This window comes from Takifugu flavidus, chromosome 16, assembly GCF_003711565.1.
Source record: "Takifugu flavidus isolate HTHZ2018 chromosome 16, ASM371156v2, whole genome shotgun sequence".
In the NCBI taxonomy this organism is placed as follows: Eukaryota; Metazoa; Chordata; class Actinopteri; order Tetraodontiformes; family Tetraodontidae; genus Takifugu; species Takifugu flavidus.
This window is the reverse complement of record NC_079535.1, coordinates 13943499-13967498: the sequence shown is the minus strand read 5'-3', so window position 1 is coordinate 13967498 and position 24000 is coordinate 13943499. Positions and strand designations below refer to the sequence as shown.

Here is a 24000-nt window from a genome sequence, read left to right as displayed (position 1 = left end):
CACCAGCATCGCGGCTGTAAAGGAGGAGAGCAGGACGAGGGCTTTGGGGTTTGAACGGTTCTTTTTACTGACCTTTACATTTGGCACAGAACATCACATGGAATCATCAAAGCAGACTTTTAATTACATCTTATCTCAGGAGCAAATATAGCCTTTGACCCCTTTTCACTTCAATAGAAATTAAAAAGATAATACCACTGATAATAACTGGAGTTTGTCATTAAATGTTTGGTATATTTTTCATAAAACCAACTGATAACTGAGACTTCTTGTAGGATGAAACGCTGTGTTAGGGGTTAAAACGTCCATGAAAAGTGTCTTGTTTCCCATTTTTGGGATTCTGCTGTGATCATTGAAAAAGGCATCTGCAGATTACAGCCTGATTCCTGGTGGCTTCTCCTGATTCCTGGTGGCTTCTCCTGATTCCTGGCAGACGCGTTCCCACCCATTGACACCCAAACAGACACTTAGCATGATGCAAAATCAACCGTTTCAGGAATAACGCGGTGTTTTCTGTGAAAATCAGCACAAGCTAACAATTGAAAGATGACTGAGCAGGTAGTTTAACATGCACTGTTTGGTTGCTAGGCAGCCAGTGGAAGTTGCTAAGGGGGACATCTGTGAGCCTGGTAGACCTTTTGTAGGGAACCTCTGTGCTGCTGTGGTCCTGCATTCCTTCAAAAGACACGCGCAACACTGCTAAGCTAAAACTTCCATAATAGATAAAGAAATCTCAATTCATGGATCCTGCATCAGTGAAATCTCCAGGTTTAGCTGAGCGACCTCGAGGTGCGTCGTGTTGTCGTGATGCAGCTCACAGAAGAGCCTGCAAAAGGTCTCCAGGCGCACTCCAAGCCTGCACGCGCCAAACCGGGTCAACAGTGATGCTCCAGCGACTGGCTGGTGTTGGAGATGAAGCTGAGATCCGTACTGGGCGAAACACACAAACTCTGTGGAGCAAATGTTCCGGATCTGAACTCAGCTTCTGCCTCTGTCAGGGCAGGACGTGGTAGATACGTGCAGGGGGACACAGAACAGGTGGTGTCCCAAACGTCCCTCTGCAAAACACACACACACACACACACACACACACACACACACACACACACACACACACACACACACGATACAGACCCCTATAAAATGAAGGCACTTGAAATCACGACGGGACAGTTCTGATGACATTGTCTCTTAAAGTGACCTGAACTTGGTGAACATGCCAGCAGGAGTAGCATGCGCAGCGCACGTTAAATAAAAAAGAATAGCTTAAAATCAAGTTTTAAAATGCTACATTTATGTCTCTCTCACACACCCACACACAACCCACCCACACACACACACACCACACACACACACACAACCCTTCACGTCACAGGTTCTGTTTAGGGTCCAGATGTGAGACCTCTGCACTCGTTTAAAGCCCTATTTCACGTCTCACTTTTGTGCTGGGGGGCTTGGAATTGGTCTTGAAGACAGTGCAATAACAAAGCTCAGGGGTTCTGGTCCTGACCCAGGTGACCTCGGGTCACTGGCAGCATCCTAGTTACCACCTTCTGACTGAACCCAGAGCAGCAGACCTGACTGGATGGTGCCAATGTTTGTCATTACGGAGGTGAAGCACCAGGGCAGGTTGGTGTGGAGGACCCCCCATCGTGGGCCGTGAGGAGGACCAGTCCGTGTTTGATGGCTCCTACAGCTGCCTGGGATACTAGAGGAGTTGGGGACCTCCCAGTTAGAAAAACAGACACACCCAGCAGCCGCCACCATCATCATCATCACCACCATCATCATCATCACCACCACCATCATCACCACCACCAGAAGCAGCAGCACCACAGCAGCAGCAGCACCACCACCAGCAGAAGCAGCACCACCAGCAGCACCACCAGCAGCAGCACCACCAGCAGCACCACCAGCATCATCATCACCACCACCAGCAGCAGCACCACCACCACAGCAGCACCACCAGCAGAAGCAGCACCACCAGCAGCAGCACCAGCAGCAGCACCACCAGCAGCAGCACCAGCAGCAGCAGCACCACCACCAGCATCAGCACCACCAGCAGCAGCAGCACCACCACACCAGCAGCACCACCACCAGCAGCACCACACCAGCAGCAGCATCACCACCAGCAGCAGCAGCAGCACCAGCACCAGCAGCAGCACCACCACCACCAGCAGCACCACCATCATCAGCACCACCACCAGCATCACCACCAGCAGCACCAGCACCAGCAGCAGCACCACCATCAGCATCACCACCAGCATCATCACCACCAGCATCACCACCAGCATCAGCACCACCAGCAGCAGCAGCACACCACCAGCAGCAGCATCACCACCAGCAGCATCACCACCACCACCATCATCACCACCACCATCATCACCACCATCACCACCACCATCACCACCACCATCATCAGCACCACCACCAGCAGCAGCAGCAGCACCACCACCACCAGCAGCACCACCACAGCAGCAGCAGCACCACAGCAGCAGCACCACCACCACCACCAGCAGCACCAGCACCAGCAGCAGCAGCACCACCAGAGCAGCAGCACCACCACCACCAGCAGCAGCAGCACCAGCAGCAGCAGCACACCACCAGCAGCAGCACCACCACCACCACCAGCAGCAGCAGCAGCAGCACCACCACACCAGCAGCAGCAGCACCACCACCAGCAGCACCACCAGCACCAGCACCACCACCAGCAGCACCACCAGCAGCACCACCAGCACCAGCACCACCACCAGCAGCACCAACCACCACCAGCAGCAGCAGCAGCACCACCACCAGCAGAACCACCACCAGCAGCAGCAGCAGCAGCACCACCACCACCAGCAGCAGCAGCACCACCACCACCAGCAGCAGCACCACCAGCATCACCACCACCAGCATCACCACCACCAGCAGCAGCAGCAGCACCACCACAGCAGCAGCACCACCAGCAGCAGCACCACCATCATCATCACCACCATCATCATCATCATCACCACCATCACATCATCATCACCACCATCATCATCATCCCCACCATCATCACCACCATCATTATCATCATCATCATCGCGATAGGAAGAGACTGAGCCTGAAAGTTCTATTGTCTATGAGCTCTGCGGTGCCAAAACCCGACCTTGCGGAGATCCTTCTGAGAGGTCCACTGACAGGATCTCACGATCTCCTCTTTCTCCTCCTGCTCTTCCTCCTCCACCTCTGTCATGTCCTCCTCTGTCCTTGTCTGTGCACAAACTTGGAACATCTTAGTCCTGCTTTGATGACTTGTCTTGTCCTTAGCACCACTAAAGGAAGACCCAGCTGGAGTTCTTCCACCATCATCATCATCTTCCTCCTCTTCTTCTTCTTCCCTTTCTCCACAGTCTTCCTCCTCATTTTCTTCATCCTCCTCCTCCTCCACATCTTCCTCCTCCTCATCGTGCTCCTCCACTGCCACAGTCAAACCCAGCTTGCTATGGTTCCCTAGCTGAAATAAGGAGGACGAATGCGGCGTGGAGGGGCAGCTGGACAATGCTGCGTCATACATGGAAAATGGGAGGTGGAGATAGTGTCCTGCAGCGGCTGCTGCTGCGTAGATACAGCAGCACGTCTGGGCACAGTCAGGCTGAAGATCTACCTGCCCTCCACTCAACATCCGGAAGCGCTTTCGGAAAGGCGGACCCGCCGGGGGTGCTAGGCAGACGCTGGTGGGCATGGCCGTGTGGAGGGGGGGACTAGAGCTGGCTGGCGGCGCACAAGGCGGGGGGGCGAAGGTTGGACCGGGTGGGAAGCACCAGTCAGAGCTCTGGAGCAGGATCTCAGCCCTCAGACGACGAAGCAGGTTGTTGACGAGGACTGAGCGTCGGAGAAAGGCCTCGGGGTCGTCGATGAATCTCATCTTCTCCAAAGAAAGGCGCAAAACATGGGCTCGCTCCTCCAGGAACGGTGCAACCTGACGGAGGCAAGCAGACGTCAAACTCCTGCTGGCAAACCTAAAAGTCAGGTTGGAGCATGTTTGCTGATCTCAATTTGTGTCTGGAATAATTCTGGAATAATTCTGGGTTCGTCTTTTCTGGCGTGCTCTGAACTCAGGAGTGTGTCGTGACCTACCGTCTGGCAGTACGTTCGGAACCTCGACGGAGAATCATCATCATCCACAAACTTCCTCTTGAAGTAAGAAATCCTAGACACCGAGAGGTGATCAGGGACTCGTCTGCTGGGCGTCACTGCTGGGAAAATGAAGGTCATCGGTCAGCGGACACAACGCAGGATCACCACCGAAGAGTCCAGTCAAATATTCACCTTCTTATATTATAATAGTAGTTGATTGAAAATAGCTTCGTTTTATCAAGTTCTCCTTCTTAAATGAAACTGCTGTTGTCCTGACTCAAAGGTGAAGGTTAACCCTAGAAAGCGTTGCCATGTTTATGGAGTGATGTTTATTTCAAAGTAGCAAATAAAATCTAGCAAGTGTCAAAAGACTATGGAGGTATGAAGAATTGGGGCAAAGGTTCTGTTTTGTGAAGAGAAAACACAGAAAGCTCTTCTCTTAGGGTTAGGGTCAGCGTCCTGTAGACCTTTGCTCTTCAAGTCAGTGAAGCCCACAATAAGGCCCGACTGATAACTGCAGGCATGAGGTGTGGTTGCCCTCCTGCCAGCAGAGATCAAGTACCGGTGGCAGAAGTGTGTCTGTACCGTGTGGAAAGTGTCCTTCAGAGCTGCACGCTGAGGCTGGGCTGGACAAGCAGGCCTTAGTGCAACGCTCTGGTTCCCATATAGGCTTGCACATGGAGAGCGGAGGTTCTCCTTCTGGGTCCAGGAAAGGATTCATTGACAAAACCAGGGTCATCTCTCTGATTCTGGTCTAGGGAAGAAAAAAAGAGAATCGCTCTTCACTACATACACCCTTTTCTTACCAGATTTGGGGAGGAAGCACTTTGGAATCTATATAATCAATCACAACAACCTCTCCTTCAATTCTGAGAAGAGGCGTCACATGCGTCTCTGATGATGTGTTAAATGTTCACAAGATGCTCATGTATGACACAAATATGTCAGAGGAGTGTGTGCGTCGGGGTAACGCCAACCACTCCGAGACTGGCAGATGGCTGAAGCAAGTGGGACACAGATGGAGCCATGACACCCACTCACACCATGAATTCCCAAATGATTAGTCAGTAGGAGAGTCCGCGAGATGTTTGACACAACACCCCCAGGCTCCTGTGATCATCAGAATCGAGGAACACAAACCATCTCTTTTTTTTGATCACGTTGAACTGCTTTAACGAGGCGTGTGGCAGATCCCTCCCGTTCATGCCGAATGCAAAGCCACTGTTGTGGACCTCCTTGTCACCACGTCCCTTCCTCACAGTCTGGCCTTCCCCATGGACAGATACCATCCAACTGAGGCAACACCCCCCCACCCCGCTAACCCCTGTTGGGGAGCTGATTAAAGTGTCCATGCTGATCTTTTGGGGTTTCCTTTTAACTTCTTTAGGCAGGACTATGTTCCACAGATCCGACCAGCTGAGGATCACATCAAACGAATCACCAGGTCTACAGGTGGTCCTGTCGCACACGGGATGTGTTTAGATGAGAGGAGAACATAGACCAGGCTACGAGTAAAGAGGGTCACCCAGTATTTTAGAAGAATAGAGTTTACAAAGCCTGAACACAGAGACACAGTATTTTAGAAGAACACAGAGATGATCCTTTAGCTGAAATCATGCTAAACGTGTGGGTTACCCTACCCTAACCCTCAGAATCTTGTTGAGCTCCCTCATGTCAAAACACCCACCTGTAGTCTCAAGGCCCTCCAAGCCAGCCAAGTATTTAATAGATTTTTAAAGATATGAATAAACTCCAAGTACTTTCCAGTGCAAACTATATGACGACCATTATGTTTTTACTGATATAAGCTAGATAGTTGGTGGTGTTCAGATGTACATTTTGAATATGTGCATTGCTGTTTTAAAACAATCTAACAAATGTCACATGTCACAAGTAACCATTACATGATGTGGTACATTCAGATTGTTCCAGCTAATGTTAAGGTCCCCACCAGGGACCACCATTAGGGCATCTTTGTAGATTCTCAATCATCCAGGTCATAGTTATCCAAGGTAGTTGTCTTTGTTAACTGGACTGTTTTTCTTCTCTTTTGAAGACTTTTCTCCTTCTATCCTGAAGGTGTCTTCAGTTCTGAACTCGCTGGGGGCAAAGCTTGAAAATATAGCCCTTGTGGACCATTACCATGCTAATGATCTGGGTGGTCACCTGAGTGTCGTTGGCAGGGTCGTTCACCTAGTTCAGAGCTGACTTAGCAAGTTCTTAACTGAAGATGCCTTCAGGATAGAAGGCAAAACGTCTTTAAAAGAGAAGAAAAACAGTCCAGTTGAAAACTACCTTGGATAACTATGACCTGGATGATTGAGAATCTACACAGACATCCTGCATCACAATTTGGGAAAGATGCCCTTCGTTTGGTGCGAGAGCTTGAGAAAACAGCTAAGAAGTTAGCGGATTTTAAGAACCACCTCCGCTTTAACCTCAGATGTCGACAGCAGAAGATTAACCCCACTCGTCTACGCATCAGATCAACGGTAAAAGGACACAGAGCCCAGGTAATTCTTCACATGACGGAAAAACATTTACTCAATGAAAGGATCATACAAATCCATTTTACCATAAACGGAAGCTAAGTTAGACAAAAGAAGGGAGGAACTATGCCTACTGCTCCCCTCTGAAGTCATGGAAGAAGTAGCCAAACTTGTTTCTAGTACTCAGGCCACCCAACACACCAGGACTGAGGAACATCAGACCCGAAAATTTACAAGCACAACCCCAACAGAGCCAAGCCCTTCTCCATGGCAGAAAAAGAGGACACATCCTTGTCTGACGCACAACAGGAGAAATGGGTGGAAAACTTATCAGACAGGGAGCTTACACAAACTGAAGAGAAAGTGCTTGCCAAAGGTCTGAATTTTTCAGTCACCCCTGAAGAGGTACCGACTGTCGAACTCATCACAGCCACTGAGACAGCCATCAGAAACAATCAAACTCCCGAAAGCTGAAGAGATTAGGCTAAAGGTAACAGCTGCATTAGCTAGTGCAAAAACTCCGACCTCCAATATCACAAATGAAGAAAAAAGAGCCATTGCATCCTTAGCCAAGGACAAGGCCATCACCATCTTACCGGCTGACAAAGGTGGGTGCACGGTCTTACTCAATACCACTGACTATGACACCAAAATAATCAATCTCCTGACAGACACCGCTACATATGAAAAACTCAAGCGAGACCCAACCAGCTCATACAAGAAGGTGGTAGACTTACTACAGAAACTGGAAAAGGAGCAAGCCATCGACAGACCACAATACTACCGTCTATATCCAGGAGAAACCATCCCTTGCATATATGGATTGCCCAAGATCCACAAACCAGGGACCCCTCTCAGACCCATAGTAAGTAGCATCAATTCTTTAACATATAACATTTCCAAATACTTGGCCTCCATCTTGTCTCCCATGGTTGGCAACACCCCACAAGACTCTTCCAGAAAGAACAACCTTAACACCGGCCCAAATCTGCACCATGCTGGACCTGTGTTTGAACACCACCTATTTCCAGTACAGAGAAGTCTTCTACAGGCAGAAACATGGCTGGGCCATGGGCTCACCAGTATCCCCCATAGTTGCCAATCTATACATGGAGAAGGTGGAATCCCAGGCCCTGACATCCTTCACAGGAACTGCGCCAAGCCACTGGTTCAGGAATGTGGATGACACCTGGGTCAAAATTCGAACACAAGAATTGGAAGCGTTCTCCGATCACCTCAACAAAACAGACCAGCATGTAAAATTCACCCGGGAAGATACAAAAGGAAACAGTCTGGCCTTTCTGGACTGTGCAGTCAAGATCACTGAGGACAGAAATCTCACCATCGAAGTCTACAGGAAACCTACACATACCAACCAGTACCTCCAGTTTGACTCTCACCACCCACTGGAACACAAGTTGGGAATGATCAAAACCCTCCAACACCGAGCCAGAGAAATACCCACCACATCTCAAGGCAGGAAGAAGGACCAGGACCACATTAAGACAGCTCTCAACATGTGGCTACCCAGACTGGGCCTTCACCAAAACCACAAGAAAGAGAGACCTCAGCAAAGGAGAGGAGGAGAGAAACAAACGCCGCAGCGTTTCGATCCCCGACCTGTCCGGAGTCTCTGAGAAGTTTAGGAGGATCCTCCAGAAACACGACACACCGGTTCATTTCAAACCCAGCAACACTCTCAGACAGAGGTTAGTACACCCAAAGGACAAGACACCAAGACCCAAACAAAGTAATGTTGTTTATGCTGTACAGTGCCAGGAGAAATGCAAGGAACTGGACATTGGGGAAACCAAACAACCTCTCCACAGAAGAATGGCACAACACAGACGCGCCACCTCTTCAGGTCAGGACTCAGCAGTCCACCTACACCTAAAGGAGAGTGGGCACTCCTTCCAGGACAGCCCAGTACGGATACTGGCCAGAGAAGACCGCTGGTTTGAAAGGGGGGGTCAAGGAAGCTATCCATGTCAAATTGGAAAAACCATCCTTAAACAGAGGTGGTGGGCTGAGGCACTTCCTGTCACCCACATACAATGCAGTCCTCCACTCCTTCCAACAGCAAAACAAACATTCACACCATTCCAGGAGACCCAGTGACTCATCACCATGTGACCCAGCAGACAAAGGGGAGACACCTCAACTGGAACTAGGTGAACGACCCTACCAACAACCCTGCCAACGACCCTCAGGTGACCACCCAGATCATTAGCATGCTAATGGTCCACAAGGGCTATATTTTCAAGCTCTGTCCCCAGCGAGTTTAGAACTGAAGACGCCTTCAGGATAGAAGGCGAAAAGTTTTCAAAAGAGAAGAAAAACAGTCCAGTTGACAAAGACAACTACCTTTAGCTACACCATTAGGGCCAAGTAACTCTCCTCCTGTGAGATGCTTTTCTATATATCTATTTTCATTTGATGCTCCCCACCTGGAGGCCACATCATTTTAAAAGTTAATAAATCTCCACAGAGTTGGAGTTAGGGTCGCTTTAGGGTTTAGGGTCAGTTTAGGGGCTAGGGTCATTTTAGAGGCTAGGGTCATTTTAGGGGCTAGGGTTGCTAGAGTTAGGGTTACCCATGTGCAAATGTACAAGAAAGAAAGATTTGATAAAAACACAATGAGCAAATATCACCTGAGAGGATGTGTTTTCTGTCTGCATCTTGCATGAATGTGAGGGTGACTGAGAGGGAACGCATGTTTCCCTAATTATGAATCTGAGGAACAGAAGATAAAAGCTAATCTTCACACTGCTTCACCGGCTCATTCCCCCTTCTTCACTCTCACACCTTCTTCTCTTCCTTCTACGCTTTGATGATGAGAAGCTGATTGCAATGTTGTGCCACGACAAAGCCTGGTGCCAAGGACGTGATGCAGAGTGGTGAGAGGATGAGAAGAGGGAGGCACAGAGGGGGCTGAGGGACAGATGGAGGAAACGAGTGAGGGCAGGGAAGATGAGTGCCTGAGGAGCTCCGTCACGAGTGGAGACGGGTCGCCTGCGGGATGATTCTGCTGCTGTGATTGGCTCCGTCCCCTTGGTGCTCATATTCCCTCACACATTCCACAACACAAGGCAACTGAAGCCAAGAGAGTCAACTAAGGTGACCAACCCTAACTAAGGTGACTAACCCTAACCCTAACTAGAAGACGAGGTGACCAACCCTAACTAAGGTGACTAACCCTAACCCTAACTAAGGTGACTAACCCTAACTAAAGTGACTAACCCTAACTAAGGTGACTAACCCTAACCCTAACTAAGGTGACTAACCCTAACTAAGGTGACCAACCCTAACTAAGGTGACTAACCCTAACCCTAACTAAGGTGACTAACCCTAACTAAAGTGACTAACCCTAAGGTGACTAACCCTAACTAAGGTGACTAACCCTAACCCTAACTAAAGTGACTAACCCTAACCCTAACTAAAGTGACTAACCCTAACTAAGGTGACTAACCCTAACCCTAACTAAGGTGACTAACCCTAACCCTAACTAAAGTGACTAACCCTAACTAAGGTGACTAACCCTAACCCTAACTAAAGTGACTAACCCTAACTAAGGTGACTAACCCTAACCCTAACTAAGGTGACTAACCCTAACCCTAACTAAGGTGACTAACCCTTACCCTAAACCTGAATGTTAGAGTTCTCTTGAACGTGCCAGGACAAGAAGACTCACTGTATCTGCAGCCTACTGTCTTCCTCCGCCGTACTTCTCTTGTGTCTCCATGGCAATAGCTAGCTTGTGATGCAGTCGTTGCAGAGGTAGCTAATAGAAAAGAAGAAAAGTCCCTCAGACAATCTTCAGCCTGGTTTCAGGGACAACCCAGATCACATCTTGGTTTTGATGCTAAGCTAAAGTTCAGGTCCTGCTGTTTGTCCTACATCCCGTCACCACGGCGATCTAAAAGGGTCCAATACAAATTTATAGCCAAGCTTCTTTATAATACGTTCCCCAAAATCTATGCACGAGCCGTGCTCCCCTGTGCTGCCCCTACATGGGCTGCTGTGGGGGGGTCTCCCCCCTCACCTCTTACCATCCACTGTCAGCCTAAACAATCCATTTCTTTGGTTTTTAGCACTTGTGTCAGTGACAATATTTGCTTTATTTTTCACATTTTGTAGCTCGTCTGACATTGAAAAACACACAAGAGGGTTCCGTTTCCCCCAGAAGAGGGTCAATAGGACCCACCTGTAACCAGATCAAAGACCAGCCTTCACCAGAATACATGGAGGTGTGTCCCCAGTCAGTCAGTTGGGGCTAATTAAGGCCTCTTCTGTGCCCTGAGCCCCGGAATAATACAAAACATTCACAGGAACGTGAATGAAGCCAAAAATGGGGAGGAATTTATTGGTTTAATGATCCTCGAGGAATCGGAAACACACCTCAAATAAAGTTTCTGTGTTCTCTGCTCTTCAAATATGCTAATCTATCCAGCATGTGTCTGACAGAGTATACGCTCTATAACTCAGTGTGTGTGTGTGTGTGTGTGTGTGTGTGTGTTTCTGCTGGAAAACACACACGAGTCCTACTGCCTGGGGGGGGGGGGGGGGGGGGGCACAACACGCTAAAATATGCAACGTGTCATGAGTTTGCAAATGCACTGATTCAAGAAGACGAGCGTTGATCTGCTATTTGTGATGAATACAAACACAATTCATGGGTCTAATTCTGGAAATTCCCAATTATTGGAAAAATATGCACTTGACATCTACTTTAGATTTGCACAAGAATTACAGACAAAATCTTTTGTTCGTCACTCTGAACAATATCATGTCACACCAGCCGTACCGATACAAACACAGACACAATAGGGGTGTGTGTGTGTGTGTGTGTGTGTGAAACAGAAACCTCCCCACAGTGAGGCAGGAGGTGGGCGGAGCCCCGAAAGAGCCGAGGCTCTGACAGGAGTCGTCCTCAGAGCTCTGTGATCTGCCTGGAGGAAAGAAAGACAAGTTGAGCAGCGATGCCTCCGCCGCCGCCGCCGCCGCCGCCAGCATGCCTTTGTTAGGCTGATGCTCGCTGCTTGGGCTCTCATGCCGACTGAATGCTGATGTGATTTGACAGGGACATTCTGTCATGTGGGTCACCTGATGCAGATTCACCTGCTCACACTGAGGCAGCGAATGACCAAAGAACGATGCGTTAGCCGGCCTTTGGTGCCAGATCAAAGACCATATGTAACTGGTGATCAGTGCTGGACGATACTGAGCTGCCTGATCAACAGGCAGCATCGCTCGCCTCAGCTCACATAGCAACACAGAATCTCCAGCGCCTTCGTATTGGTGTCTGACTGTGGGACATTAACCTGGAATCACCTTGTGTTTCATCTAAACTTTGAACCATCAGGTTTATTCCCGTGTGTAAGACAAGAAGAACTTTTATAACAAATCACAGAAGGAAGCATGAAGACCTGTGACGTCAGGCCCACGGGCCAAGGAGACCAGATGGAGCACAGATAAGAGGTGATGTCCAAGTGTCCCTCAGTGGCACCAGCAAGGACCCACATGTAGGAATCACAGTGAGGACATGCTAATGCTAATGCTAATGCTCACAACCACCTCCATGTCAACTACAAACTACAGGACGGACAATCTCTCTTGGATGTGTGACAGGTGTTCCTTTTGCTGGTTTCCTTCATGATCAAATCCAGATGGAACACCTTCTTTAGCTGGAGCACGTGGAGGACGATTCAAGAGATTCTGCTCTTTGTTCTGGATAGTGGATCTGGCACCTCAGCCCAGAAGATAAAATACTGACTTTGGGTCTGTAGGACCAGATTTTAATGCTGTTGGTAAGAAACATGACAGGAAAAAAGTTTAGTATTTGACTGAAGGCCACTCAAGCAAGGTGCTGGGTTACCATGGCAACACGTTGTTGTTCAAATAGAACTGAATGGAATAAATCAAACCTGCTGCAACAACGTTAGCACCCTGAGACGTGCGTTAAACTCCCAGAAGAATGACGAGTGGCCGTGCACAGCGGCTGCACTGCCTCAAGGTCACGGCTTCGTATGAACCCGACCTACAGGCATCAGCGAGAGCATCAGCGAGAACATCAGCGAGAACATCAGCGAGAACGAGAGCATCAGCGAGAGCATCAGCGAGAGCATCAGCGAGAGCATCAGCGAGAACATCAGCGAGAGCATCAGCGAGAACATCAGCGAGAGCATCAGCGAGAACATCAGCGAGAACGAGAGCATCAGCGAGAACAGAGCATCAGCGAGAGCATCAGCGAGAGCATCAGCGAGAGCATCAGCGAGAACATCAGCGAGAACGAGAGCATCAGCGAGAGCACAGCGAGAGCATCAGCGAGAGCATCAGCGAGAACATCAGCGAGAGCATCAGCGAGAGCATCAGCGAGAGCATCAGCGAGAGCATCAGCGAGAACGAGAGCATCAGCGAGAGCATCAGCGAGAGCATCAGCGAGAGCATCAGCGAGAGCATCAGGGAGAACATCAGCGAGAGCATCAGGGAGAACGAGAGCATCAGGGAGAACGAGAGCATCAGCGAGAACATCAGCGAGAACGAGAGCATCAGCGAGAGCATCAGCGAGAACATCAGCGAGAGCATCAGCGAGAACATCAGGGAGAACGAGAGCATCAGCGAGAACGAGAGCATCAGCGAGAACATCAGCGAGAACGAGAGCATCAGCGAGAACGAGAACATCAGCGAGAGCATCAGCGAGAACATCAGCGAGAGCATCAGCGAGAACATCAGCGAGAACGAGAGCATCAGCGAGAGCATCAGCGAGAGCATCAGCGAGAGCATCAGCGAGAACGAGAGCATCAGCGAGAGCATCAGCGAGAGCATCAGCGAGAACATCAGCGAGAACGAGAGCATCAGCGAGAGCATCAGCGAGAACGAGAGCATCAGCGAGAACGAGAGCATCAGGAGAACGAGAGCATCAGGGAGAACGAGAGCATCAGGGAGAACGAGAACATCAGCGAGAACGAGAACATCAGCGAGAACGAGAACATCAGCGAGAACGAGAGCATCAGCGAGACGAGAACATCAGGGAGAACGAGAGCATCAACGAGAACGAGAAATCAGCGAGAACGAGAGCATCAACGAGAGAGCATCAGCGAGAGAGAACATCAGCGAGAACGAGAGCATCAGCGAGAGCATCAGGGAGAACGAGAGCATCAACGAGAACGAGAGCATCAGCGAGAACGAGAGCATCAGCGAGAGCATCAGCGAGAACGAGAACATCAGGGAGAACGAGAGCATCAGCTCACATCTTCGCTCGTCCCTCTGATCATCCAACCCTCAGAACTCCCTTGACACCACCATCGGTGGCAGCTCGAGCAGCGGGCCGTTTTGGTGGCGAGGAGCCGCCTCCACCGCAACCGCGGTGGCGAGGAGCCGCCTCCACCGCGTGGCGTGAGCCGCCTCAGCGAGGCGAGGAGCCGCCTCCACCGCGGTGGCGAGGAGCCGCCTCCACGCGGTGTCGAGGATCCGCCTCCACCGCGGTGGCGAGGCCGCCTCCAACGCGGTCAGCGAGGACCGCCTCCACGCGGTGGCGAGGAGCCGCCTCCACCGCGGTGGCGTGACCGAGGCCACGGGCCTCCGGGCCTTCAGCCGTGCGCTCTCCTGAGTGGTGACACATATGTTGTGACAGGGCGGCTCCATGCTTCTATGGGGGAGGGGGGCTTGTTGTGTCTGCGAGGGTTAATAGTCCCGGGCTCAGTGAAGGCATCGGCCCTTCTCCCGGGAGGGGGGGGCAGCAGAAAGGTCAGGCCGGGCATTTTCTGGGTACATTACCTTCTAAAACTGAACATTTTTCATTGAGCTTTTTTCTCTTAAAGTCGGAGCATTTATAATATCACCCAACATGATGTGGATTTGTGGAATGTGACTCACTTTAAAAGCATGTGGGATTAATTCTGTCTGAATTTATTCCAGACACCATCGGAGCAGAACTCCGAGGCGTTTTAGGAAATGCTGCTTTTTTGGTGAAGGTGAAGTCACAAGGTCCGGGCTATAAATAGGTGTCATGTCACACCTTCTGTGTTCTGCTTCCCACCTCAGCTGTGTCTGGGAGCACAAAGGCGGATTCATGATGGGACGCTGGGCCTCCGGGGGGCGCCACCCCGCCTGTCCTCACACAAGGAGCTCAACTTGTCTCGGCACCTTTTGTAGAACACACAGGACAAAGACATTGGACCCGTTTGGTCCCCGATGGTCTGAACATTCCTCGGTGCACCAACATGAGCAGCTTCATGAATATTAACTGTCCACAGCGCACGGACGACTGCTCCAGATGTGGATCCAGATGTGGATCCCTGCACCCCACCGAAGGGCCGGAGGGGGGGGGCGGCTAACCACAGGTAACCATCCTTAATGAGCAGGAGACTCTGCTGAGTCGAAGATCGGATTGATAATGGTGAGACAAAGCTGGGGGGGGGACTTCACCCAAAGTGTAGGTCCAAGAATCCGTCCAGCTTCCCCTTGATGAAGCCTCACTTCTCTGGTTTGTTTGTGTGAGCTGGACCCACCTCTGATTTTCGGGGGGGGGGGGGGGGGGTCTAACAAGGGTTTGTCTTGGACGTGCACCCTCCAAAAGCCACTGGGGGGGTTGTTGCATATCTTTAATCCATTCAATTGGGTGCATTTTTTAAATCTCTGGAAAAGTCCAACGGGGTGATCCGGTCCCCTCTGCCCAACATCAATGCCACACGCGCGCGCGCGCACACACACACACACACACGCCACAGTGGATGGTCAGAGAGCTGCTTCTGTCAGCCTTCATAATGTGCCAATCCCAGGTCCGAGTAGAACCGAGCCAGTAAAAACACACATTCACTTATTGGAGCAGTTGAGCTTCGTTAAATCCTTCGTTAAAGTCTTCGTTAAATCCTTTTCATCGATACTGTGCGAACTACTGTGGACATGGAGTTATCAAGGGCGTCAACACTTTCACAGGGATCCACAAAGTCCCGACAAAGCTGCCCGGACTCATTCAGAGCCGAACCGGGCTTGATCCCGGCCGGTGAGCAGGTCTCGGTCCGGCTGAAGGAAGGTCAGCTTACCTGACGTGAGTGGTTCTGACCTCGTCCCCGGATCCACGCTTGCTTTGAGATTCCGACGGAAAAATGGGAATTCTGCGGAATAAACAGCTCCGCGTCCGCGTCCGCGTCCTCGGCTGGCAGCGCGGCTCTGCTAATTTTAGCCCACGAGCACGCACGCGATGCACACTGGCGCTTTAAAGGCCACTTATGTAATTATGAGTTAATTGGTTACTTGTCTAAATACTAACGATTTAACGCACGCGCGCTTCTCGCACTGACACTCGCGCCGAACATTCCCGCGCGCGGACAGCTGTTGTTCTTCTTCTGCGGCTGCTCTCAGTCAAACAGTCACAGAGAGTTCGGCTTCGGTCCGGCTCCGGTTCGGCTCCGGTTCGGCTCGGGCCCAGTCACGGTGGGTTCTTCGCTCCTCGAGTCCCGCGAGCTGCTCACGTCGTTGACGCGAATGTGCCGCGCGCGCAACGACAGACAACAACAGCAGCCAGTCAACTACTGTGAGGAGTTCAGGGCCGCTCGGAATTCACAGTATCACAACGCGCCTCTGAGCTCGAAACGAGCGCTGCTCATTGTTTGGTGAAGACGTGAAGAAGAAAATACGGTCACACATCAGTTTTTATTGTTGTTCTTGAAACTTCTGATAGATCGGGAGAGATTTTGATAGGCAGAGCGTGTCCTGGGGTTGGAGGGTGGAGGTCGTCACCGTGGAGACCGTCCTGCTTCGACAGCTGTGGTGCTGGCATCAGCTGGTAGACCTCCTTCAGGTAACAGGTCTGCCCCCGGGCCCGTCCTCAGTAGTGAGGCCTGTTGTGCACGTCTAATCCACGGTGAAATCCAAAACGCGCATCATTTCCCCGGCACCTGGCTCGGAGCCGGCGATCGCAGGGTTGGTTGTTGGTGCTCTGCAGGGATGTGACCGAGTAAGGGGGGGCTCATCTCTCATCATTTCAGCGGTGGGATGCACTCTTAGCTGTAAAAACCTCACTTGTTTCCCCCCCTTTTGCCCCCCCCCCCCCCCACAGGCTGAGCTAACACAAAGACCTCGGTTGGTGTCAGCGGAGAAGGTGAGACAGAGCTGGAGCTCCGGAGCGTTCCCTTTTAAAAGGGTCAAACGTCTTTTTGTTTGTGTCCCACAGATGTCAAAGTGGCCTCTAAGTGTGGCTCAGGTGAAAAGACAAGGTGTGCTTTATAACGGCGTGCACGGGTTCGTGCCCGAGTGGGATGTGAAGGCAGAAGAGCTCCACCTGTTGGTGCTGATGTGGCGATGCAGGATCAGATGTTCCACGCGTGTTCAGCAGCGACCAAAGAACATCAGCACATATGAGGAGGCGATGAGTGTATGAAAGAAACACTCCAACACAATCGTTCCTTTTGTCACCCTTTAACAAGTACCACAACCACACAGAAATCTCCTCTATCATAAATCATTTACAAAGCCATTAAGACACTGAAGCAACACCTGCTGAGGGAGAACCGGTAAGGCACCGATAGCACATGTGGCGAAGGTGGTCAAAGGGCAGGAAACCAGGAGATTAAAGCAAAAACAGCACTTTTCCAAACAACAAAAAGAGCAAAAGCCCAAATATAATCGCAGCAGTATTAAAGGTTCTTCTCTGCTCCTTCTTCGCTGCCTTGTGAATCTTTTAAGATTCACACGATTGATGAGTTTCCTAGCGGACCCTTTCAGAGGGAGGAAGCAGGAAGGCGTCCACATCTTTGTTGATCTTTATGTTGCTGTGCCATTAAGAAAGGAGCCAAATTACAGCTCAACCATCGCCTCACGTTTTTAATGGAATGAGATTAACCATAATACAGCAGCTCCGTTTTCTATTGTTCGTTCACGCTGACGTTGATCCAGCAACTTTAGACCAATCACGATTGAGGGAGGAGCTTCAGATACTTTACGTTCACATAAACATGGAGCCGGCGAGCAGAACAAAAGGTCTCATTGAAGGTCATCGCAGCAGCAACTGGAGCAGCGTGGTTTGATGTTTCACGTCCCTTTAAAGGGGCCACGGCGTTGGCGTTTAGTGCTGGAAGCCCCGCCCACTCTCCACCCACGCTGACGATGAGCACACAGACCCAAGATCCCTCCTGGCTTTAGAGTTAAACGTAGGGCCGATGGAACGTTTCTTCCCTTTCTTTCCCTGCAGGTGAAAGTGTGGTGTCTTCGGGCACGTGCGTGTGCGTGTGCACGCAGGCTGCTGCCACCTTTGCCTTCATTTGCTGCGTGTCAGCATCGTTGTGTCAACGTTCTGCTCATTTCCTGCTAATTAAAAGTGTCAAAACGGTTTGAAGGAGCTGTTGAGTTCCTGATAAACCTGTTTCTGCGTCTGGATGGAGACTGTGGGATCATCTCAAACCAGCCGTCCACCCAGAAACCTGCTGAAGCTTCTGGATGGAGACTGTGGGATCATCTCAAACCAGCCGTCCACCCAGAAACCTGCTGAAGCTTCTGGATGGAGACTGTGGGATCATCTCAAACCAGCCGTCCACCCAGAAACCTGCTGAAGCTTCTGGATGGAGACTGTGGGATCATCTCAAACCAGCCGTCCACCCAGAACCTGCTGAAGCTTCTGGATGGAGACTGTGGGATCATCTCAAACCAGCCGTCCACCCAGAAACCTGCTGAAGCTTCTGGATGGAGACTGTGGGATCATCTCAACCAGCCGTCCACCCAGAAACCTGCCGACTGCTTCGTTAGCATTTAAATCACGATTCAACTGCTGGATACAAACATCACAAATAGCTGAGAAAACATTGATGTGTGAGATGATGAGTAACTCCCAGTTATGAACTCAGAAACGGTCACACCCTGAATAACGCCCCTTTAGCGTAGCCCTCCATCCATCACACACATGCGCGCACACATGTGCACGAGGCAAACACAAAGCTGGCTTTCATCACAAGCACGTGCACAGTAAAGCTTATGTGCATTTTCTCTGGTCTGTAAATGAAAGCAAGTGAGGAGGTGGCAGTAAGAATACAGCAACGTGCTCCGCCCCTCCGTCAACGTGCACGTGGCGTTTGCTTCTTTAAGGCTGAGGGCTGCAGGTCCGTGTGCTTGGCAGTGACACTGGGCGTCCACACCTGAAGCACACCTGAGTAGCACCACCTTCTGTCCACAGCGTTAAGAAGCAGATGGTTCCACAGCTGGAGCTGCTGCGGGGAAACTTGGGGAGGTGTGTTGCAGTTGTCCTCACGTCCACGTCTCTTCTTCGTTCCTTCAGGACTGAACTGCAGACATATTTGTGTCCACTTGTGTCTCTCCAGCAAAACCAGGGAAAGCTTTAGCTTTAGCCAACGCTGCCCTGGTTAGCACCCTCTGTCCTTTGGGAAAGAACCTTGTAAATGAATCACAGGTGTTGAGTGAGATGATCGGGTGAAGTATGAATTTCACCATCTAATCTAAATCTAAACCTTAGCAGCCTCAGACGATGTCAGAGTGATTACTAGCTACACCAGGAAGAAGGTGCAGCTTCCACGTAGGCCGACACCTAGACATCAACCACAAGAAGAACATAGAAGAATCATGTGATGGCCACGTGAGGCAAAGCCATTAACATAAGGCAAAAAGAGCTGACAGGAGTGGCCACATCTGCAGTGAGACACCCTGGATTAGAGATAGAGTGATAGAGTGAAAAAGGCCAAATTCAACCATCAACGGCCGCCTTTCATCCGATGGCCTCCCTTCATGTCCCTGAACATCCCTCACACATCCCAGCAGAGTCTCCAGGTTAGTGAGCCCAGTCCGACCAGCACGCCGCCTGTCGCCGTGCCGTTAGGACTCCAACAGACTGTGCCAACGGCAGACCTGCTGTCCTTTAGACTCTTTCATCAGGGTCCAGTGGGTCAGCTCCTCCTCCCCAGAGCTGTTGAGGCCCAGGGAAATCCAGCCAATCATCTCTTTACGCTTCATGCTGCGTCTACTGTAGACGGACAGGATGAGCGTCACGTCCGACAGCTGGAAAAGGGCGACCTGGAAGAGAAAGGTCTCTTTGAAGGTGGGGTTGGGCTGTCCTCGGCAGATGGACGTCTTACACTTGGACATCTGGTGGCCCATGGAGTTCAGTAAGGTCAGCTTGACGTATGTATCTGCGAGCAGTGGGAGCCGACCGTTAGGGTTAGGGTTGGGTTAGGGAGAGCCAAGCACAACCAAAGGTTTCATCTCATATCGTTTGTGCAAAATGCTCACGTCTGCTCTGGGCGCTCTCTCAGGGTTGAAGCGTTAATGAATTCAGGCCTGTCGGCTACTCTGCTCTTGTTGCTATGCAACAACTGCACATCTAACCTGAAATATGGAGTTCACGTGGAAGATTGAAGTGATTGGCTAAGGTCCCCCAGCAGTTCTTCTGCTTTGGTCTGTTGACGTTCTCTGTGTTCCTTTGGTCGGGTCTCTTGTCTCTTCCTGTCCTCTGTCCCTCCTTTGTGATCAGCTCCCTGATTATTGACACCTGTGTCTCATTGTCCCCACCCCTGTCTTGTATTAAGCCCATCTTCGTCTCCGACCTGCCGTCACCTGCTGGTTTGTTAGCGGACCCCTGGCACTGCTCACCTGGGTGAAGGCCTTCTGGACCTTGTGTCTCTGATTCCAGGGACATGAGCATCACAGTTACTATGATTTTAAGAGCTGTCAGGATCGGCAAACAAGCGACACTTTTCCCAAACGCATGCTAATGCTAACGCTAATGCTAACGCATGGAAGTGTCTTTAACGATGGGCCCAATCAGTCGTATCCAGAAAAATCCGCTCTTCCACAATAAACAATCGAATTGGCTTTTCACAGGTCACATGACTTTAATTATGCTCCACGTGACATTTCCAAGCTTCTGTCACGGCCGATGCCCCCGTTTGCTTGGAAATTCGGGCTCCTCCTGAAAAGCACCCTGAACAAACCTCATTGATTTAAACTGGAAACAGCAGCGGAACCCGACGTGAAGACGTGGAACGTCGAGGGCTGCGGGAGCGTTTGGCCCCTCGTCTGCCACCACGCGCCACAAACAGGCCCCGTATTCTGCTCCGTCTACCAGCCAGAATCAGCACTGAATTGCCAAGTCTTTCACGCGGTGGAGTGCCAGCTGCCTCCACGCTCGGCTCGCCGCTTCACATCACACATTCAGCTGCTCTCTTTCACATAAAAGCACAGAGGAAAAAATAGCCTTGATTTGCTCTTTGAGTGCGGCTGAATGGCTGCGGAGCGGTGGCTGTCTGAAGTGGTCAGCGGCTCTGTGCTACTGTTGCTAAATGTGAGGGGCTGCGGCTGGTGATTAGCTCGACTTGTGGCATCCGTGCTGTTTCCCAGTGATGGAAATGTGCCTTTGAAACGTTCGCCGGCTCTTTGGGAGCCGCCTGAAGTCAATCGAGGCCTTCGTGAGCATTTTGCACAAAGCAGATTTGTCATTTGTGTGACCAGATGTGACGATTTGAGTCAAAGACACAAGGTTGAATTGTGAGGGAAGACAGCTAAGACAGTATGGACACGTGCCAGCAGCCAGGAGTTCCGGATATTTGGAGAAGGAACTCAGCAATCAGAGGAGGTTTTAGTCTCTGCTTCTGCTTCTGTGCTGTTGCAAGCGGAGACACATCAAAAATGACGGCCTACGTTGTGGACGTGTGAATGAGGGAAGTGCTGAATTCCAAGGTTGCAGAAAGGCAACCCGAGGAGTGGACAGGACAGACTGACAGACGGGGACAGGCCACAGAGGGGGGGCGGTGTTGGGGGCTGCACCACGGCACAGGACACGTTCAAACACCCACGTTGGCCACAACAAGCAGCGGCTATCGTCATGGATGAACGCTCAGACTGCAGAATGGCAACCTCAACCCTGAGGGACAGGGGGACAGGGGGACAGGAGGGACGCCCGTCCTCTCCTGTTTCACTTTTATCTCATTCTCATTCACCCTGCTTTTGAATGAGGAGCATACATTTATGTCAGAGGGCAGAAGCAAATCAACAGGGTTGCGTGTGTGTGTGTGTGTGTGTGTGTGTTTTTGGGGTATCTATTATGACCGATGTCCTACTGTAGTCAGTAAGGGCTGGCGTAGCAGAGACGGCTCTTTTTCATCCATGAAGACAGCGTGCGAACCCAACGGGACCAAGGACAGACTCACCTCTGATTATATAAACCTGCCCACCTATAAAGTGTTTGAGGCAACAGAACAGTCCGTCTGACAACAAGGGTGGGACAGCGGCAAGAAGAGAGGTGGACCAAGATGGCAAACAGGTTAGGTTAGAGACAGAAGATGCAGGAGCAGGATGACAACACAAAGTTCAACAACAGGTTGATTTGCTTTGAACTTGAGCTGAATGAAGAGCCTGATCAGGAGCCCTCGGACCGGCCTGGACAGGCGGCACCAGCCAGGCGGCACCAGCCAGGCGGCACCAGCCAGGCAGACTGACGCTGCAAATAGTTCCTCCTCATGTTAATGAAGCTTAGACAAATTACAAGCTTTCCTCCACATCTTCTAATAAACAGGATGTTTGTAAAGAGGAATCGAGACAACATAACCTGGAATTGGCGAGAGAAAAGCAATGGAAGCCATTTTGAGGACTTACTGGGTGGCTTATTGGCAGCCAGGTTTCTGAAATGAATGCCTCTGATGATCTCCACAGAGAGTCGTCCCGTTGTAGCGTTGTAGGCCAGGCCCACCAGGATCTCCGGGGTGGAGGTCTGGTTGACCGACTGGAAGGAAGAGGCGCTTTCACTGCAGGTGATATCTGACAGGCTGACCTGTGATCCACCAGCCTGCAAACATGTGAAAGGACGAGAGAAAATGGCCACAGAGGAGCTGGTCTTGGTGTTCACGTTGGCTTGCATGGAAGTGCTGCACTCAGGTCGTGCAGACTTACTGGGAGGGCACAGCAGGGCTCCAGCATGACCGGCATGGACATTTTGCCCTGAAGGTTGAACTTGGTGAGGTAGAACACCTTTTCCCCAAAGACCTTCTCCTTCTTCATCCGCCGCAGACTGTAGAGACGGAATCGGATGGCGTAGTTGTCGATCATCTCCGACTCCACCTGGCTAAAGTGGAAGGTCTCTGTGAAGATGGGACACGGACCTCTCTGGATTCCTGTCTTGGCTCTCTGCTTCTTGGTGGGTAGCAACACCAGGTGGACCTGCCAGGAGTCGCTGCCAGTGCGTTTGAGGGCAGGAAGGTCTGCTACTGCCATGATGGTGACCGACAGCTGCTGCTCCTCTGACACAAAGTCAAAGACCACATCCAGAGTTCCATATTTGGCCACTGGATCTGCTTCATAGCCTTTAGGGAGCTGAGCTGCTGATCCACCAGCTGACATATCCTGAGGAAAGGAACACGATCAGAGTAACGTCGAGAGCCTCCCCAACGGTGAGGCGTGCTCACCTCTGGACTGAGGACAGCTGTGCTGTCACTGGGCACGTCCTCTTCGTAGCCTTTGTTGAAATAACTCTCATGGTCGTCGCTGCCTTCACTGGGACACTTGCTAAAGGACAGGTGGGGACTTCCACTGGTGTGGGACAAGTCGCACTTGGCATCGCCCAGATCAGACAACGTGCAGGACATTCGAGGGGAACCATTCTCATCCTGATATGGAGGCGGCTGAAGCTCATCCAGCGGAGGTGTGCGCCTCATCCTCTGGATGCAGGTGGCTGAGCGAAGGAGGTGAGATTCTAGAATTACATCAGAGAGATACCTTTCTAACCCCAACCCCCAACCCTAACCCCCAACCCTAACCCTAACCCTAACCCCCAACCCCAACCCTAACCCCAACCCTAACCCCCAACCCTAAACCCAAACCCTAACCCCCAACCCTAACCCTAACCCCCAACCCTAACCTCCAACCCTAACCCTAACCCCCAACCCTAACCCTACCCCCAACCCTAACCCCCAACCTAACCCCTAACCCCCAACCCCCACCCTAACCCTAACCCTAACCCTCTAACCCTAACCCTAACCCCCAACCCTAACCCTAACCCCCAACCTAGCCCTAACCCTAACCCCCAACCCTAACCTAACCCCCAACCTAACCCCTAACCCTAACCCCCAACCCTAACCCCCAACCCTAACCCCCAACCCCAACCCTAACCCCCAACCCTAACCCCCAACCCCAACCCTAACCCCCAACCTAACCCCCGACCCTAACCCTAACCCCCAACCCTAACCCCTAACCCTAACCCTCTAACCCTAACCATAACCCCCAACCCCAACCCTAACCCCCAACCTTAGCCCTAACCCTAACCCCCAACCCTAACCCTAACCCCTAACCCCCAACCCCAACCCTAACCCCCAACCTAACCCCTAACCCTAACCCCCAACCCTAACCCCCAACCCTAACCCTAACCCCCAACCCTAAACCCAAACCCTAACCCCCAACCCTAACCCCAACCCTA

General features: G+C 51.2%; 2 protein-coding genes across 8 annotated transcripts in view; both read right to left on the bottom strand.

The window, feature by feature from the left end:
* Positions 1–42: 42 nt before the first annotated feature.
* On the bottom strand, positions 43–16118 carry sertad4 (SERTA domain containing 4). Of its 3 annotated transcripts, none has more exons than XM_057058890.1 (5): positions 15638–16118; positions 4690–4858; positions 4105–4220; positions 3134–3946; positions 43–1058 (listed from the first exon to the last, which is right to left on the bottom strand). In XM_057058890.1, exons 2-5 carry the CDS (start codon positions 4841–4843, stop codon positions 876–878), a joined length of 1266 nt encoding a protein of 421 aa, XP_056914870.1. In that variant the 5' UTR covers positions 4844–4858; positions 15638–16118; the 3' UTR covers positions 43–875. The 3 variants fall into 3 exon arrangements, with proteins under 3 accessions (XP_056914870.1, XP_056914869.1, XP_056914871.1); XM_057058889.1 differs by having other exon boundaries at positions 4105–4223; positions 15638–16117; XM_057058891.1 differs by lacking the exon at positions 43–1058 and having other exon boundaries at positions 2979–3946; positions 4105–4223; positions 15638–16116.
* Positions 16119–16996: 878 nt separating this feature from the next.
* syt14a (synaptotagmin XIVa) overlaps positions 16997–24000 on the bottom strand; it is a 19717-nt gene continuing 12713 nt past the window's right edge. The window contains exons 5-10 of one of the 5 annotated variants that reach the window (XR_008954296.1): positions 22994–23259; positions 22482–22931; positions 22188–22377; positions 21743–21799; positions 18317–19726; positions 16997–18195 (exon numbers count right to left, since the gene is read on the bottom strand). Coding sequence is in view for 4 of the 5 variants with exons in the window: in XM_057058885.1 (XP_056914865.1) it covers positions 19413–19726; positions 21743–21799; positions 22188–22377; positions 22482–22931; positions 22994–23259 (1277 nt within the window). In the remaining variant the exon portion in view is untranslated. Of the gene's footprint in view, positions 19727–21742; positions 21800–22187; positions 22378–22481; positions 22932–22993; positions 23260–24000 lie in introns of all 5 variants that reach the window. The other 4 variants (XM_057058885.1, XM_057058887.1, XM_057058886.1 and 1 more) reach the window with 4 other exon arrangements.

Coding starts and splice junctions, on each gene's coding strand:
- sertad4 (XM_057058889.1), bottom strand. CDS start 4,843: ATGACCCTGGTTTTGTCAATGAATCCTTTCCTGGACCCAGAAGGAGAA. Junction 4,224..4,689: donor TGAAGGACACTTTCCACACG/GTACAGACACAC, acceptor TCATTTTCCCAG/CAGTGACGCCCAGCAGACGA. Junction 3,947..4,104: donor TCCGAACGTACTGCCAGACG/GTAGGTCACGAC, acceptor TGCCTCCGTCAG/GTTGCACCGTTCCTGGAGGA.